The 17,344-nt window shown below is 41.4% G+C and overlaps 1 protein-coding gene across 1 annotated transcript in view; it reads right to left on the bottom strand.

The window, feature by feature from the left end:
• The window catches only part of LOC103374795 (probable flavin-containing monoamine oxidase A), a 43,304-nt gene that overhangs the window by 25,450 nt on the left and 510 nt on the right, over positions 1-17,344 (bottom strand). Inside the window, exons 3-7 of the mRNA XM_008304949.1 lie at positions 13,064-13,244; positions 12,426-12,540; positions 11,245-11,402; positions 10,127-10,216; positions 3,235-3,319 (exon numbers count right to left, since the gene is read on the bottom strand). Of these exons, the coding sequence (XP_008303171.1) occupies positions 3,235-3,319; positions 10,127-10,216; positions 11,245-11,402; positions 12,426-12,540; positions 13,064-13,244 (629 nt within the window). The remainder of the gene's footprint in view (positions 1-3,234; positions 3,320-10,126; positions 10,217-11,244; positions 11,403-12,425; positions 12,541-13,063; positions 13,245-17,344) is intronic.

The raw sequence follows: 17,344 nt of genomic DNA, 5'->3' as shown, positions 1-17,344 counted from the left end.
GATGGATGGATGGATGGATGGATGGATGGATGGACATCAAATCTTGTTGTGTTGTTTGGTACAGTACTGATTCTGATTCTGAAATTATTCTAATGGCAGAACTCACTTTCTAACTTTTCCATCATAAACTTTATATATTGTTCTGTGTTTCATTGCCCAAAGGTTTACCACCACGATGAGGCAAAACATCCAAAAATGGTTTAATAATGAAGAATGTTGGTGTATGAGCTGTTTAAATTAAATCCATTTGTTTGTTTAAGCTGCAAGAAAAAACACTTTATTTAAATGTAATTAAACAACCAGCAGTGACAGATTTCTCACATATTTAAAGACTAAATTTAAAGGATTCCTCTCAAATATGTTGGGTATTGACGTTAAAATGTGATCATCCTACAATGTGTTATCGTTTTTTTAGCTGTCAGATATTGATGTCAAAAGTCTATTATCAGTCAGGATCGGAACACAAAAGACTGAATTGACCATTGGCTGTAATTAACATTTTCCTCTGGATAATGAAGCTGTGCTAAACCACATTCACTCCATCTGTTCCACTACACTTTGCTATATTGCTCACCAGGGGAGAGAGAAATGCAAAAAAAATAATAAAAAATGCACAGAGATAGCTGAATTCATTTCCACAGAGTCTGAAAACCCAGCGAGATAAAAATCACATGCTGTTAATTATCTTGACAATCACTTTTTTTCCCCGCTCCCACTTCATGTTTAATCCCTAAATTAGGCCTCCATTAGTTTCATTCAAAGCAGCGGCAGATACTGACCTACAAACCTGGCTCGCGCGGTGTCAGTTGGCAAATCAATGCTAATGCACTGCTTTAGCCGTCCTCCACCGGCGTAAACAACAGGCCCCCGGACTAAACCGTGAGTGGCAGATGTAATAGTTTCCTCAGCGCTGCCCAAAAGCCTGCTGTCATTACTGCAGCTCCACCTCCAACGAGAAAACAGATCTTAGATAAATGTTGCTTGGCTGACTGTCAGGTTCCGTTGCCATCAGATGAATACTACCTCCCCCCCCCGTCTCCGACACACACTCCTCCCTAATCAGGTACACTGACTTTTGCAACAACTTCTGCTTCACCCACTCGACAATAAACACCCATGCACAAGCCCACGCAGTCACACGTGTATCCGCGGCCAGATTGCACGCTTTGCCATGATAAAGGGAGACAGAAGAACATTTGGAAACAAAATGCTAATTTAGCATCGGCCGAGCTGCCTCTGTAATTATTGCAGAATCTTAGACAATATGCCTAATTACATTATCCTCTAAATGCATGCTGTGAAAGGCGACTCGTGTTCTGGTTTTTTTCCTTTTTGCAGTGCAACAATGAGGAAAAAAATTATATTGAATGTATGTTTATGTCAGCGATAAACAATATGCGCTTAATTGCTCGTAAATGACCTTAAGTACACATTCGATTTTGTATTAGTAAACTCCTGCAAACTTCTCCAGTACTGCCTCGCTTAATTTTTCTTCCAGTCAAATCAACTCCCTCCGGTTGTCGTGCTGCTTCAACTGTGTTTTCCAAAGCCATCGCGGGACAAAAACAAATTTGCATTTCGGCACTCACGCTGTTCATGCATCGCAGTCTCGTATACAGTGACACCAAACAGTTCATAAATCACTGCGATGAGTGAGGGAAGTGGTAACGAAAAGAAGAAGGGGGAAAAAAACTGACGGAACTCATTATAAAAGATGGATGGATGAACGGGGAGATAAATCTAGAAGCCAAGAACAGGACAAACATGATATATTAGGAAACACTTGGCTCGTATCTAACGTGTTTGAATACAGCAGCAAGCGTTTTTTGTTTTTTTTTTCTGCCTAAAAAGTGTGTTTATTCAATATTTACCATATTCTCTATTATTTAATTCAAAAGAAAATGATTTGTCAGTGAATTCAAATTGTCAGAACCAAACATTTGTAAAAAAAAAAGAACCAAACACGAGAGGATCCAGCGAGCACCGCTTTAGACCGCTACAGTCCAAGAGGAGCCGTCACCGTCAATCCCACCTTTCTTGTTCTTTCACTTCCCCCACCGACGGCAAAGCTGCACCCGTTTCCAGAAAATTAAAATGAAACATGTCACACAGATGTCTTTAAGCAGCAATCCCGTCTTTAATTTATCACCTCGACTTCTTTTGGGCGCGATGACGTCTCAATCACTGGCCTGACTTTGGCTTTTGAGAGTCCCTGTCAACCTCCCTGGCACTGATTTAAGGCCAAAGTGTGGCACCGCAGCATACGAGCCAGAGCAATCCATGCTGCATAATTCAACACTGCTCTGAAACCTGTCTCATTAAGGATCTTGGCCATGGTCCATGCCTCTGAGTATGAGGCTTTGAGTGACAGATCTGTTGCCAGCTTAGTACAAATAGGCACAGACCCAGTGTAAGCCTGAGCTTCAGATTCAGCTTCAGCCCCCCTTTTCCAAACCTGGCAAAAAAAAAAAAAAAGAAGAAAAAAAACAGCCCTGACTCCTGCCTCGACTTCAACCTGCATCAACTCCAGTCTCGGCGTGCTTCCTACACATGACGAGCACCGGCTGACAGGCGAGAAAAATCTCAAATCCAAAACCCAAAACAAAGTCAACGCTATTTGACTTTGTAGCTGATTAGAAGTTGGAAGGCGGAATTTCTATTTTCTCACGAGAAAATCAAAAGTAGACTCTGCTCAGGGCTTGGATGTGTGCTTCTCTGCTCCGCTGCACAACATGATGTCAGTTCACATGGATGGCCGCAGTCAAGAACAAACAAGTGATATTTGCGGTGATGTATTTTGAGGTTTCAATCAGTCGACGCTTTTAATTTTATAGCTTCTCATTCACCTCAAAAGATCCTATTTTTCCCTCCGTGGGTAGCTTGATTGCAGTGAGGTTGGTAAAGAGATGTTTGTCACTTTCAGCCAGCCATAGCAAATGTCACATTAGCTCCCACTTAAAGTTTTGGCCTCAACTCCTGCTCTGGTTCAACATCCAATCCAGGCAGTTCCTGAGCCCAGGGCCTGACCTCACACTGAATTTTTCAACTTCAGCCAAAGTGACTGCCTGCCACGCCCGGGAGCCAAAAAAAAGATTTAGGAAAATCACAGATTTATCTGCATGGATGCACAGTTTGCCACATTTGACTGACGTGATGAGAGAGGAGGATATTTGCCTTCTGCATCAGTGAGAATTTCATTTAGCGAGTCGACAGAGGTGGGAGACGCACACTGACCTGCCAAATGAGGGGGGCAAGTGACGATCACGGCTCTGCACAAGAAGGTGTCGGCGGCAGTCGCCACCCGGGCCCACTCGGCATCCTGTTCAAACAAACAAACAGAAAATACAGTTTTATTCAATTAGCAAATTGCACAGATTTGCTCGTGAATTCCAGCGTGCTTGCTGTGGCGAAGCTGCAATTTTCTGACTGACTTGGGTGTGATGTATTCCAAATACAGTGTGCAGAAACTGTTATGAACGTGAGTGGAGTAATTACTTCTTTCCACTGGCAGCACCCACACGTAATTGTGCATATTTGAAATTATATCTACTGAATTATCACCTTTTTTTCCCCCAACCAAATGCTGTATTTCTCCCTGCCATCAAGACTACATGTTATACATATATTTGGCCCCAAAAGTATTTGGACAATGACACAGTGTTTGTACACTCTGTACACCAACACAATGGATCTTAAATGATGTGATTAAGAAACAATTTAAGTGTAGATTTCCAGCTTTCATTTAATTTAAGAGGTTTAACAAAATATATCGCATTGACTGTTAAGGAACTGCAGACATTTTTTTTTTCCACAGTCCCTCCATTTTTGCAGGCTCAAAAGTAATTGAACAACTGACTGATAAGCGGTTTCACAGCCAGGTGTTGCCTATTTCCTTCCCATTTCATGACAAATTAAGAAGATTAAAGGTCTGGAGATGATTCCAAGTGTTTAATTTGCGTTTGGTAGCTGTTCGGGGGGAGCTCTCGATATGCAGTCCAAATGGGTATTGATGCAAGTGAAGTAGGCTGTTATTGGGCTGGAAAAAAAAGAAAACAGACCCATCAGAAAGATAGATGAAAAACTTTAGTAGTGGCCAAATCAGCATTGGCGAGCTCAGACACAACAAAAGACCATCGAAGACAACTGAAGCGGACGATCACAGAAGTTTTGATTCGTGATTAAGAAATCCTCTTCACAGCATCTAGCCAAGTCAGCAGTCCTTCTTTCAATATGTTCTTTTTAGATTTTCAAAACATATTAATGGACAGAACCGGACAGAACATGGAGAAAAAGAGGGAAGAGTAGAACACAGAGGTAGAACTTAATGGTATACTTAAATACATATACCGCAGATGGTTGACTGTACAAAGGAAAAACCCAAACAAATGAGTGAAGAAACACCATTTTTGCATTAAGACAAGTGCACTGCATGGTTCAAACAAGCTACAAGCATTCAGTAACCCTCCTGTGGTGTGTACAGAAAGGCTGAACAGGCCCAGTTTATGCCGAACTTGCATCAAGATGGCAAAAGGGAAAGATCCAAGTGAGACTGAAAGAGGGTTCGCGACAAAGACAGCCGACGTAACTGGAATCAAAATGACATCTGCATCCAGATCTACGAGAAAACCGCCCACAAACTGGGTTGGAAATCAACAGCGCACATCTGATGACTCAGTGTAAGCACAACAAAGTGCAACACACAAAGAAAAATGGACCAATGAACACACGGAGGGTGATCTTATTGTGAGAAAACCACAGGCACCTTTTTAAAGAGACAAGAAACGGAGCAGATACAATCAGATGATTCATCCCTCACCACATTCTCCACAAGTATATGAGCGCCTGTGTGGCGTCTTCAAAGAGAACGACCCGAACACCTGCAGGTGCAATGAGGAGTATCATTATCACAGTCTGGCATCAAGAGATGCCTTCATGAATGTAAATACAGAAGGTTTACCTCAAGAAGCAAACCACTGGTGATGCTCCAGAGCAGAAAGGCTGGATTGTTTTTTTCTAAAATAAAAAGGCCTCCTCATGCTCTGAAAATGGGGCAGAAGATTCTTCGGACAGATGAAACCAACCAATGTTATCCGGAACAATGTGTCCTACATCATCTGTCAAACATGGCCGAGGAGGTGCAACTGCATGGACACGTGTGTGGCTGCTGGTGGAACTGGTTGTTTAATGATGATGTGGCTGCTGATAGAAGTCACAGGATGAATTTCGAAGAGTTGTACACTCCGTTCAGATTCAGTCAACCGACAGGGCAGCACTTAACAATACAGATGGATCATGACCCAGAACATACCGTGAAAATAAACCGAGCCTCTTAAGGCAAAGAAATGGAATGCCATCAACCGAAGTGAGCTGCTTTTCACTTATCGAAGAAAAGTCAGAAAGACCCACAAACTGAATCTGGCTGCAAAGATCCTGCAAAATATCTCCAGGGAGGAAACAGCATTTGATAATGTCCATAAAGTCCAAAGTTTTGCAAAGGATTTACATGCAAATATTAAAAATAAACATTATTATTGTCCAATTACTATGTCAGCTAAAAGGCTTGGATTTTTAAATGGTTAATGCTACTTTTTTTTGTTTTTTTTAACCATCTTGAGTTAAAACTGAACAGCTACACATCTTGATTACTTTATTTCAGATCCACTGGTATAGTGTATAGTGATGGCGTTATTCTTGTATAATTATTGACTCACTTTGGACAATTGTTATCTGCTCGCTCTTCTCTGTTCTGTCCTGCCACGGTGACACATATACGTGACATATTATACGTATTTTCCAAGTCTCTACATTTTTCCTATGGCTCTGCTGACATCTTGTGATACACAGTTCAAAGCAGCCCTTTATTCAGACTGCTCAAAATTCCGCCTCAGTGTTAAACGCTGTGTCTGTTTTGGTAATTACAGACCCAGAAATTATCGCCACGACTTGGCTGAGCGACACGACAGAGCTCATGCTAGCCCCCACCTATTGTACATCGCCGTCTTTCACGACCTGCTTGGTGTTATCTGGAGGGAAGCGACAGAACAGAAGCAACAACGTAAACACACAATGACATCCGAGGCGGTGACACCGACTTGTAATGTGGGCACCGGTGGCACGAAGGGGACGGTGGAATATGCTTTACCTTATCTTTACCTTCGTGGAAGTTGTTGCCCGATGGGAGAAAGAAAAGAAAAACACACTGTCAAGTTGTACTCAAGTGCGATACGCTGCACGGGATAAAATCATCTTATGTTCCCGATGCCTTTATTTGGTGCCGTCGCCCTGCATCTCTGGACTATTTTCAAGCTGATATTGTGTATAGTCGGCACCTTGGCTCTCTAAGAAGCCTCCATCGGTCCAGTCTCTGTCTGGCATGAATGTATTCATGCAAACTGAACACTGAATAAAAAAAATTCAAAAAGGTGCCTTATTCATTTGATGAAAGAGTTTTCAAAGATGTGCTCCCTTCACACATGAACAACATGAAATAAGCTATTTATTCAACTCCTACCTGACTTAGATTGAATTAATCAAGTTCTGATAATACAAAGAGTCATTTCACTGGGTTTTCTATCACGTTTGTAATTTAGCCACTATCTTACAGCAGTTCTTTGCAGTGATTGTAGACGGAGGAAATGCATTTTGGGCCACTGTGCATCCCCAAAGTTATATTAACGTGGTTTAGCTGCTACAACACAATTGCTGCACAGCCCAGATCTGCTCCTGTGGGTTTGCTGTCTAAGACAAAGTCATTTTTAGCTCTTTTCTGTCTCCTAAAGCCCCCCCACTTTTGATGTCCTTTTCATTGTGATTGGCCACCTTTTGGAAGAAGACTTTGGAGGCTATGGAAACACAAAGAAGTGGGTTTCTATTTTCATTAATTCATTCTTTACTCAAAATGTCAACTTCTCGAATAAATTTGTATGTTCAAGCCAAGATTTATTCTGAAATATGTGAGCAAGTAACACCAGCAATCCACTGAGCCAGTTTGGTGAGCCATGTGGAGCTTGGAGACGGAGTTTTCGATGTCATGAAGGTGGCTTTCTTTTAACCGAGGTCACATGATCACAGTGGTGACGCAACTGACCCAGAGTTTGAGATTTCCGTTGGCTTTAAATACCACCATCCTTTCACCAAATCTTTTCCTGATCGTACTCCCTCTGAGTGATATATCTAATAAGCGGGGTGATACCTGCAAACCTCCTGAGTGCAGCTACAGTCTGCAAACTGTAGGCATCGTGTTGCCATGGGAACCGACATGCATTCATTCAGTGATGCAGAAAATTTCTAGCTATATGTTTTTATGTTCTGGCCCGGAATCAAAGCCAAGGTCGCCGCAGCCAATAGCACACAGATTAGAAAAAACGGATTAGCCTTCTGGAAAATATTCCATCAGCGACATTAAGATCACGTTGATTTGGTCAAAAACTAAAGTTACTTCCATGCGTTCTTAATTATGGGGCAAAGTCAGACCTGAAGGCACTTTTTGAGTGTCAAGTTTACAGTTTAAGAGCTTTAATGTGCAGCTGTCATGATAGAAGTATCCGACATTTAGAGTGGGAAAACAAATATATTAACTTACATGACTGACAGTTTTCCACCAGCATTCCTCTCTGGCATCATTTGCAGTAACAATGCTTTTTACCAAACTAAATTTGTATGTTCCTCATAGCTCTCCAATATCTTCTTCTATTTGAGCGCACTGACGCAGAAAACCTGGTTAACAAAATAAGCTGATCGTGATACCACGTGTCTCTGATTGGGATTTTAGGTTTTCTTGAGCCAGCTAACACAAAGAAAGCCTGGATAAGTCAGACTAGCTCGGCAGTACAACCCTCAGATTCCCCTTGTGAGCGTCTGCACAGCAACGCCGGTTGAGTTAATTTAACAAAACGAGGTGTTCAGAGTCGGCTGAAGCTTGATTTTTTGACTTGAAAAGAACATTTTTACACACTTACACCTCGAATTTGACAACTTTGACCATGACTCCTGAAACCATAACAGTGAACTCTATAGATAACAGAAAATCACAGACATGAAACATCCATTTTAAGCCAGTAAAGCTGCTCAGTACCGAGTTCATATCTGTAACAACCCTCTGCTCTTCGGAGCACACTCTCAGGTCGGGTCTGCAAAAAAAGGAGTCCAAGCATGTTTGAACAGACTGTCTCCCAGATATCAAGTTTTTTTTGTTTTTTTTAAAGCTCCTGCACGTGCATTTTTATTGTCATTTTTATTTTTCACTTTTTGTAAAACAGGGATGTTATATTTTTTGATTTGTATGTGCACAGCACAATTGCCTCTTGGCAAGAAGGTCCTTTGTGTGAACCCAATCTCGCCAACTGGGACATCTCTGTGTGAAGTTTGATGTTCTGCTCGTGCCTGTGTGGGTTTCCTCACTGTGCTCCACTTCAGCTTAGGTGAAGTGGAAACTCTAAATTGCCCGTAGCTGTGAATGTCAGTGTGAATGTGTTTGCCTGTCAATATGTGCTAGCAATTTGATAGACTGGCAAAATGTCAAGGATGTGCCCTGCCTCTCACCCAGCGCACGCTAGTATGGGCTATAGCTTACCGGCAACACGATAAAGTGGGGATTGAAAACATGCCTCGCTTTCCTCTTGTCTCATTGTTATTCTTGGCATAACGAGTGTACAAAGGAGTAGACTGGAGTCGATTATTCTCAACGTACGTGTTTCTGATTTATTTATAAAGTAGCGCTGCAGCAGATATTTTTCAATCCTTCTCATTTCTTTTTCCAACATATTGGTCATTATGGAAAAATTTGCAAAACTGCCCATCGCTGTTTTCCAAAAAACACCCAAAGTGACCTCTTGGAACTGGTTGTTTGGACACTTTGCTATCTAAACTCCAAAGATGTTGACTTTGTTGTCATAGGAAACTATAGCTGACTGGGTTCATGATAAAGTGTGGACAGAAAACATGCCCTGCTTCTCATTGTTTCCCCTTTTCTCATTGTTGTTCTTATCATATCTGGTGTACAAAAGAGTACAGCTGATTATTTTTAATATACATTTTTTTCTGCTATTTTATATAGTGTATAAAGTCAGTGCTGTAGCTAATAATGTTCAGTCCTCTTTCTTATAATTTCCTTTGGTAATATATTAACAATTTTTAAAAGATTGCAAAATGCACATCTCTATTTACAAAAAAAAACCCCAAAGTGACCTCTTGAAACTGGTTGTTGCTATCTAAAATCCAAAGATACTGACTTTATTGTCATAATAAATTAAAAACAATTCATCAATGTTCACATTTTGAGGGTCTTTTGGGTATATTTTTGCTCAGAAAATGATTCAAATAGTGAATCAATTAGCTTATAATTAATCAGTGGGCTAAAGCTCGCTGGGTAGATGATGAAGTCTAATTTTTTTCCCCATTTCTCATTGTCATTCTTACTATAACTAGTGCACAAAGGAGTTGGACTGCAGTTGATTATTCAAAATACCTGAAGATACTAACTTTGTTTTCATAGAAAAAAACACAGCAATGATGACATTTAAAAGGTCAGAACCAGGTATTTTGGGGGATTTTTTGCCAAGAAACTGATTTAGAAGATCAGTCGGTGAGCAGCGTACCTGCAGATTTATTTGGTGTCAGCTGGCCTAATCAGCTACTGTCAATTAGATGATTGTTCCAGCTCTAATGAAGAGTGGTAAATCATTGGGAAACGTCCTTCACGATTCCCCAAAACCAAGGGCGATGTCTTCAAATTGCTCGCGTCCAACCAAAAAGGTCTTGGATTTACCACGACATTAAAAATAGCCTCACATTTAGTTAGTTCTTTGCAGTTTTTCTTGCTGAACGGCTGCTTACCGATGACACAGAATATAATCCAATGCATTGATTGTTTTATCAACCAGTGTTTTAAATTTAGATATTATATCCTCTAACAGTCAATAAATAGGCCCACTAAAGATGGCACTGGCGAGGGGCAGTGCACTTAAGACTACGTGGAGCCTCCTTGGTCTCTCGGCTGTGGATAAGGGAGACATTCAGGCGGAACAGACAGCGCCTTCACAGGAGACAGCCTGTTTCCCCACTGAGGAAGCTGTTATCTCTGTGTCGCGCCTCATCAATCCCTGAGTGAGCCGTTACTGTACTCTACCTGCCATATGGCTGTCACAGCAGAACCCAGCCGGACATTCTTCCACCCAACACGTTCCGCCAGACACTCCGAAAGCTGTTGGGTGCCTCCCTGTGGAGAGACAGATATTACAATACAAGGTGGGCTCCGAACTCATCGATGCCCTCCGTACAGTTCCAAACATTTGAAGTTAAACCCTGCTGATATTTCATTTATATTGCCTGATGTAATCTGACTGACTTCTGTCGACACCCTCAAATGCAATAAAACGTTTTGTTTGTGGTGCAAAATCAATTGGAGATGACATCAGCAACACATGTTTCCGAAACATTGTGCATAAGTTACAGAACTGGCTGTTTTCTTGCCAATCTAGAAAATACTCGTCATTGCTTACAGGCTTTCTCAATGGAAAAAAAAATGGTATATATGTGAAAAAAGAACAACATAACAGCAAATAAAAGCTTCCAATATGTGTTTCTACACTTTTTTTTGAAGACAAAAACACATAAAATACCACAGCAGTGTCTTTCTTAGCCTTGACTCTTTTATGGTCAACAACAGACAAGAGAAGGGCCCATCCCAATTCACTTAATGCTGTTTTTACAGCATCTGTGGTGTTGTCTTGCTTACAGTGCTCCTCACAGTAATTCGTTTAGCTAGAATGCCACCATGAGAAAACTGCTGCAGTTGAAAGAAAAAGTGGAGAAAGTGTGCTAATGCACCACTCTGAAAACCAAAAGTCCCGCTGTCATTTTCTGAAAGGTCTTGTTGTTCCATTAGTGTTGACAGTCTTTTTTGGCCTTCAGCACCCCCTTTTTTTTATTTTTTTTACCCTCTACCAACGTGGGAAAGGGAGAAAAAAAAGTTCAAAAGCAATAACACAAAAATAGATCAGTGCCAGAAGTTTCATGTTGTGGGAGGAAACAGCTAAGTAGGAAAATCCAATACAAGACCACATCTTCAAGTGTTTAAATGGTCCCGATCGATGGCACGAGGACGAAGAAATGCAGCGTATTTGATAGGACATGTGCACACAAGCTTAATTGAAGTAATGCAGAAATCCAGTGTGGTGTTCTGTTTTGAAAAAAAAGCACTGGAGTCAACAACACGCATTCAGGAGAGTGATATGAGCGGTGTACCTTTATCTTGAACTCCTGTGCAGAACCTGGAGTGCTCTCCAGAAGAGGCAGTAGCCCTCCAGCTGCTGCAGCGTACATGAGGAAGAATAAGAAGGACATCTGGGATGGCTCTACGCCAAACACAGCCCGGCTGCCCAGGCCCAGTTCCTCTTTTAGTTCTGGAGGGATGAATACATAGCGGAGCTCTCACACATGCAGTTATAATACACATTTCCCTGCAATGACAGTGCTTTGCAAAGTTGTACCAAACTAATCATTGTACAGGAAAACTAGCAAAGTGGTCTGCCAAATAAAGAGCAACCTGAGGATGATAATTACCATTTCTTTAATCATCTTGACAAATACACTTTCTTTTTGTAGTTTGCAACCAATTAAATGTGGTACTGCAGTGAGTATTTTGATCTAATCATGAAAAACAGTCTATACTTACATAATTTATACACCAGACAGCATGATCTCTAATGTCTAAACACTGCAAAGTCTCGTCGAATGTTGTCCAACAGGAAATTTGGTGGAGACAAGATTCCCAGAGGATAATCACATGGCAGTACACTGGGCTCAGATGGCAAACCTTATGTCTGATGAACACCAGCACTGTCATTGTGAGCATTACAGCATGACATTCTTCTACATACTTTAGTGGGAGCTCATATTTTAACCATCTTAATATTCTCTTTTCAAATGCTGTCACCAAAAATGTAATTAAAGCCCCTCTTCGGTTGGTGATTTAACCCCTAAAACCTCTAAAAACTCATCACTGTGTATCAAAGTTAATTTTTTTCCATGATACTAATCCATTCCTGCCTAAAAATGGCTTAGATGTAACTCTACACCGCTGCTTTGTCCAGAATTTACTGTCCACTGATCTATGAAGTCCACATCTCTCTCCATGCATCCCTGAATCTCTGTTTTTAAGACTATAATTGGTACACTGCAGTTTAAAGCCATGGTGTTGACTGCCTATTTCGCCCATGATGTGTCGTCTAGCGTATTTTTAAAAAACGCCACAATGACTTGTCATCCAGGGGGAAAAAAAAACGGGATTTTCACTGGAGAGTGTGAAGAACGCTGTATTGAATCTCTCGAATCTCTGCGACTAACATCAAGTGGAAGGAACTCAACACGTCCACCTGACGATGACGGATCAGGCGAGGAGGTCAAAGGTAAAACTTTAAACTGACCTGCAGTCCATGCGTGTTGCTCCAAGTACGAGTGCAGGGTCATGCCGTCCAATTGCACGGCGTTGGGAGTCCGCGAAGGATCCTGGACGCACACTGTTGCGCACAGTCTGTCAATCTGAGTGCAGAGTACAATCACACCCACACATGATGATTTACCACTGTGAACCAAAAGCATCCCATTGATACAGATAATAACAAAGGAATAGCTGGAGGCTGCCAAATATGATTTTGCCAGTACAATTTCCCCCCACATTCTTTACTTCCCACTGCTACTCTAACCATTTATCCTGGACTAGAATTTTTTGTGGTACTTTGCTGTATGATAAATGTTCACTTATCCTTTCAATCCAAAAGCACACTGCAAGAATACCATTGCCATATTCATTATTCATATAAACATTTCCAGCACGGTTAGAATATTGGCCATAAAGCTGATTATGAAAATATATCTTTGGAAAAACTGTTGTGCATTTGTCATCTTTTACTTTCTATGCACAGAATTAAACCACTCGTCATCTTTGCAAGTATTTGTCCTCTGAGAATTGGAGTTATTTAGCCGATATGACATTTCCAAGCGGCAGGGACGACTGAACATGGACCAATGGACAGAATGTTGCTGTGCATGTCTGTTGTCTCACCTTCCACAGGAGCTGGGTGAAGTCCATTAACACTGCTGGGGATAGAGTAGGGATACTGGACCTGAAGGTGCGAACTTTGGAAGTTGGCCCACCCATGTGGTGCACCTTCTTGCCAGTTCTGAATTGAGGGTAGACCTCCAAGCCCAGCTCTTTTATGAGCTCCAAGATGTGGGTTTGGGTGCTGAAAGAGAAAGTGTTCTGTTTTTAAAAGCGCTTTGTGATGATTGTGTTCAAGATTTACTGAGGAATTCTTACACTTTTCTGATGATGTAGAATTCCAATTGCATATGCAGATCAGCCATAACATTAAAAGGAGACGTTAGTAAAAAAAAAATGATTAGCTTGTTGCAGTGGTACCTGTCAAAAGGTGGGATATGTAAGACTGCAAGAGAACAATTATAGGCAGCATAAGGATCTCAGCAACTTTTAAACAAATCAGAACATCTCCAAAATGGCAGCTCTTCTGGGATGTTCCCAATCTACTACCAACCAAGAACCTACCAAAAGTAGTCCAACTAAGAAAAGCCAGTAAATGAGCAACAGGGTCATGGAGAACCAAGATCGAAGGTCAAGCCGTGAAACAGAAAAGCTACTGCAGTTCACACTGTTAAAAACTTCAATGTTGGATATGATAGAATGGTGTCACAACACCCTTGTCCACCACCAAAAGTGCCCACAACTGGTACGTTAGTATCAGAACTGGACCAGGAAACAGTGGAAGTACATGGCCTGGTCAGATGAATCATATGGACGACCAGGTACATGTGTGTAATTTATCTATAAGAAGAAGGCAGGACATGCTTTGCTGGAAAATCTTGGCTCCTGGCAGTCATTTGGATGTTACTTTGACATGTACCATTTACCTAAACATGCACAGTAACAGTAACCCTTGATGGCAATGGCCTCTTTTAGCAGGAGAATGAACTTTGCCACACTGAAAAGTGGTTTGATGAACATGACTAAGAGTTGAAGGTGTTGATTTGACCTCCAAATTCCCCAAAAACTCAGTCTGGAATGGAATGTGCTGGGAAAACCAGTCCGATCCACAGAAGCCAAACTTCACAACTTCCAGGACTTTGAAGGATCTGCTGCTCTTGCTTCCTGATACCACAGGACACCTTCAGAGGTCTTATGAAGCCCATGCCACAATGTTTTGGTGGCTCAAAGACAACCTACACAATTTTAAGCTGGTGGTTGCTGCGGCAGATCGGGGAAAAAAAGTGTGTACTGACTTTGTAGAAGTGGGATTAAGACTATAACATCGCTTAAGTGAGCTCTTCAACAGCTACAGAAGGAGACATGAAGCACCTGAGAGATGCTCCCCCCCCTCATTCAATTAAACTGCCATCGAAGTGCTCTTGAACAATGCACTTTGCAAATTCTCCACGTGAGCCGAGCTGTTGTCATCGGTTGACTGGAGGTTGGAGCCTACAGTACTCGCTTGACAGCTCCGAGGTGTAAATACGTTACGGTTTGTTACTTTGATCAGAGCAGGCTGCGTTGCGAATTATTCTAAACCGTGACTGATATTTTTTTTTATTTTTTTTCTTGTTCAAACACTACTTTCGCTGAGTTACAGTACAATAATTCCGCCAAACCTCGAGAGATGAGTAAGTTTTAGAAAAGACTGGCAGCTGGACCTGAGATAAAAAAGTTTGAATAACACAGAGGTGTCCATGAATAATTGAAAAAAGACACACATACAAGGGCTGATAAGAATAAAAAAAAAATAGAAGAGCCTTGAAAGAAAATTGAGGCTGACACACATGTGAAGCTCTGAAAACACACAAATGCTGTTTTTCTACCCAGCTGTCGTCTTTTTTTTCATATCTGTATGCCTTTTGAATGTTGTTACCAATGCAACAGCTACCACTGATTTTCACAAACAGAAATACTGCTATTTTATGACTTTATGCAAATCATACACAAGTGAAAATATCAATCCATTTGCTCATTACATATGCTCATACATAAATCACACACTGATAGAGCACAAAAGACGCTTCAGTGCTCGTTTGTAATATAATTAGCAAATGCTGCAGCGTACACATCGCAATCAAACCCTCGCTCTCTGAACACCAGCCTTCAAGCGCAGCATAGATCAAGTATCACATGAAGTATCAAGTGACCTTATTCACATCAGGTGTTCTTATTCGAGGGTTTTTCTAAATGCACAATTATGGTTACCTTAATTGTTTGTGTGATTGACACTGATGTTCCTAATTCCCACTCTGTGTCTCCAAGAGAGTGTGTCGCTAATTAATCTATCCATCATCCACCCCACTTAACCTCAGCCATCGTCCTGGAAAGCTGCAGCCGATCACATCCAGCCAGCAGGTGTCAGGGTGTCAGCGCCGTCAGGTGTCGGCGGTAACCGCCGCATGACCGGGCCACTCGGCGATGAGTGGATTTGTTGCAATTACCGAGGACGAGGCTCGCCTATCTGACTGAGGTGTTTGATTTCTAGCTGCTCTGACATTATGAGTCCTAATTACTAATACTAGATGGATGGATGGATGGATAGATGGATGGATGGATGGATGGATGGATGGATGGATGGATGGATGGATGGATGGATGGATGGATAGATGGATAGATGGATAGATGGATAGATAGATATTCTATCTATAATTTGCTTGCTCCTGAAGCACTGATTCTATATTTATCTGATGTTCAGTGTCACTCTGTTGCATTTTAATTGCTACTTAGTGTTTTTCAGTTCCACAAACAAAACAGCAAGTCTGTATTTGTTGAGTACTTTTCTTAAGGGGCACCCAGATAGCTTAGCTCACCTGGTTGAACGGGTGCCCTACATATCAGGGTTAAGAAGCCCCAACCACAGCAGCCGTACAATGATTCCATGGCATGAGTTCGGCTTTTTTTGGGCAGTATTGGCTCAGGCTCTGGCTACTGAGCACAGTGTTGGGGGTTCAAGGTCCAGCGCCACCAATCTGCCACTGCTGAGTCCTTGAGCAAGGCCCTTAGCGCTATCATGGCTGACCCTGTGCACTGACCCCAACTGGGATATGTAAAAACTGAACTTCACTGTGCTGTTGTGTATTTGTGACTAATAAATGCGTCTTCTTTCCTGTCAACTAGAAACTGCCTGTAAGAAACAATCTTATGATACAATTATTTTGAAGAATCTGTAATTGTGCACATGTATACATTTTTAATTGTACTTTTTGGGGTCTACTAGATGCTATTTACATGCTTTATGTTCCAAAAGCTCACCTTTTTTTTTTTTTTCGTACTGACCCTATCACCCCTTCTGAAAAGCTCAATCAACTCTGATTGGTCAACTGACCTGATGAAAGCGAGGAACCATAGTTATGTACCGTAACCATAGACTGTATATAAAAAAGCTTCAAGGTCTTCAAAGTGAAGCCAACAATGTGAATTGCATTCTCTCTAGCGGCCAGCAGGGGGCGACTCCTTTGGTTGCAAAAATAGGTCCAATTGTATAGAAGTCTATGAGAATTCTCACTTGATCGGTTATCTCAGTAAAGATTTTCCTGATGAGTTTATGTTCTTAATCAGTAGTTCAAAGACATTTGAATACAGTATGATGTACAGTTATTAAATAATGGTTCAATTTAGAGCAGGGGTGTCAAACTCGTTTTCATCCCGGGTCACATCAGATGTATGTTTGCCCTCAAAAGGCCGGTTGTAATTGTAAGACTGTAGAAATGTAACGACTTCTGAACATATTGTTAGACAACTGTCTCTGCATTTGATTATTATTCATCCTATGTACAAATATTTTGCATGCATTTACCTAAAAGTAAAATATATGTTGGCACATTGCTGCATTATTGTAACATTATATTAAATTATGTTATTATTACGTAAATGCCATTAATTTATCAGATTAGGAGACACACATCTCTTGCAGGCCACAAAAAATGACATGGCAGGCCAGATTTGGCCCCCGGGCCTTGAGTTTGACATGTGTGATTTAGAGTGAAATAGATGATAATAACACAAGATCGACGGGTTGCAAACCAGTGGCTGATGTCACGGCTAGATCCATCTCTTATATACAATCTATGGAGTAACCCCAGATCCCTGAGTACAAGCAGAGAGAAGTAGCTTTAGGGTCTAGTGAACAGATATTGGCAGGTTGTAAACTGATAGTTGTTTGAAGTAGCTACTGGGCAGGTGTCAAGCACACGTGTTACATCGTGTTGTAAATAAGTCAAACTCTGGCCTTGAAGCAAATTGTTTCAGGCAGATATGGTGGAGTGTTTTCAGTGGCAGATAACAAATCAAGTATGGACT

The sequence above is a fragment of the Stegastes partitus genome, unplaced genomic scaffold (genome assembly GCF_000690725.1).
Source record: "Stegastes partitus isolate 25-593 unplaced genomic scaffold, Stegastes_partitus-1.0.2 Scaffold42, whole genome shotgun sequence".
Classification (NCBI taxonomy): Eukaryota; Metazoa; Chordata; class Actinopteri; family Pomacentridae; genus Stegastes; species Stegastes partitus.
The sequence above is the reverse complement of the archived record's forward strand: the minus strand, read 5'-3'. Positions and strand labels throughout refer to the sequence as shown.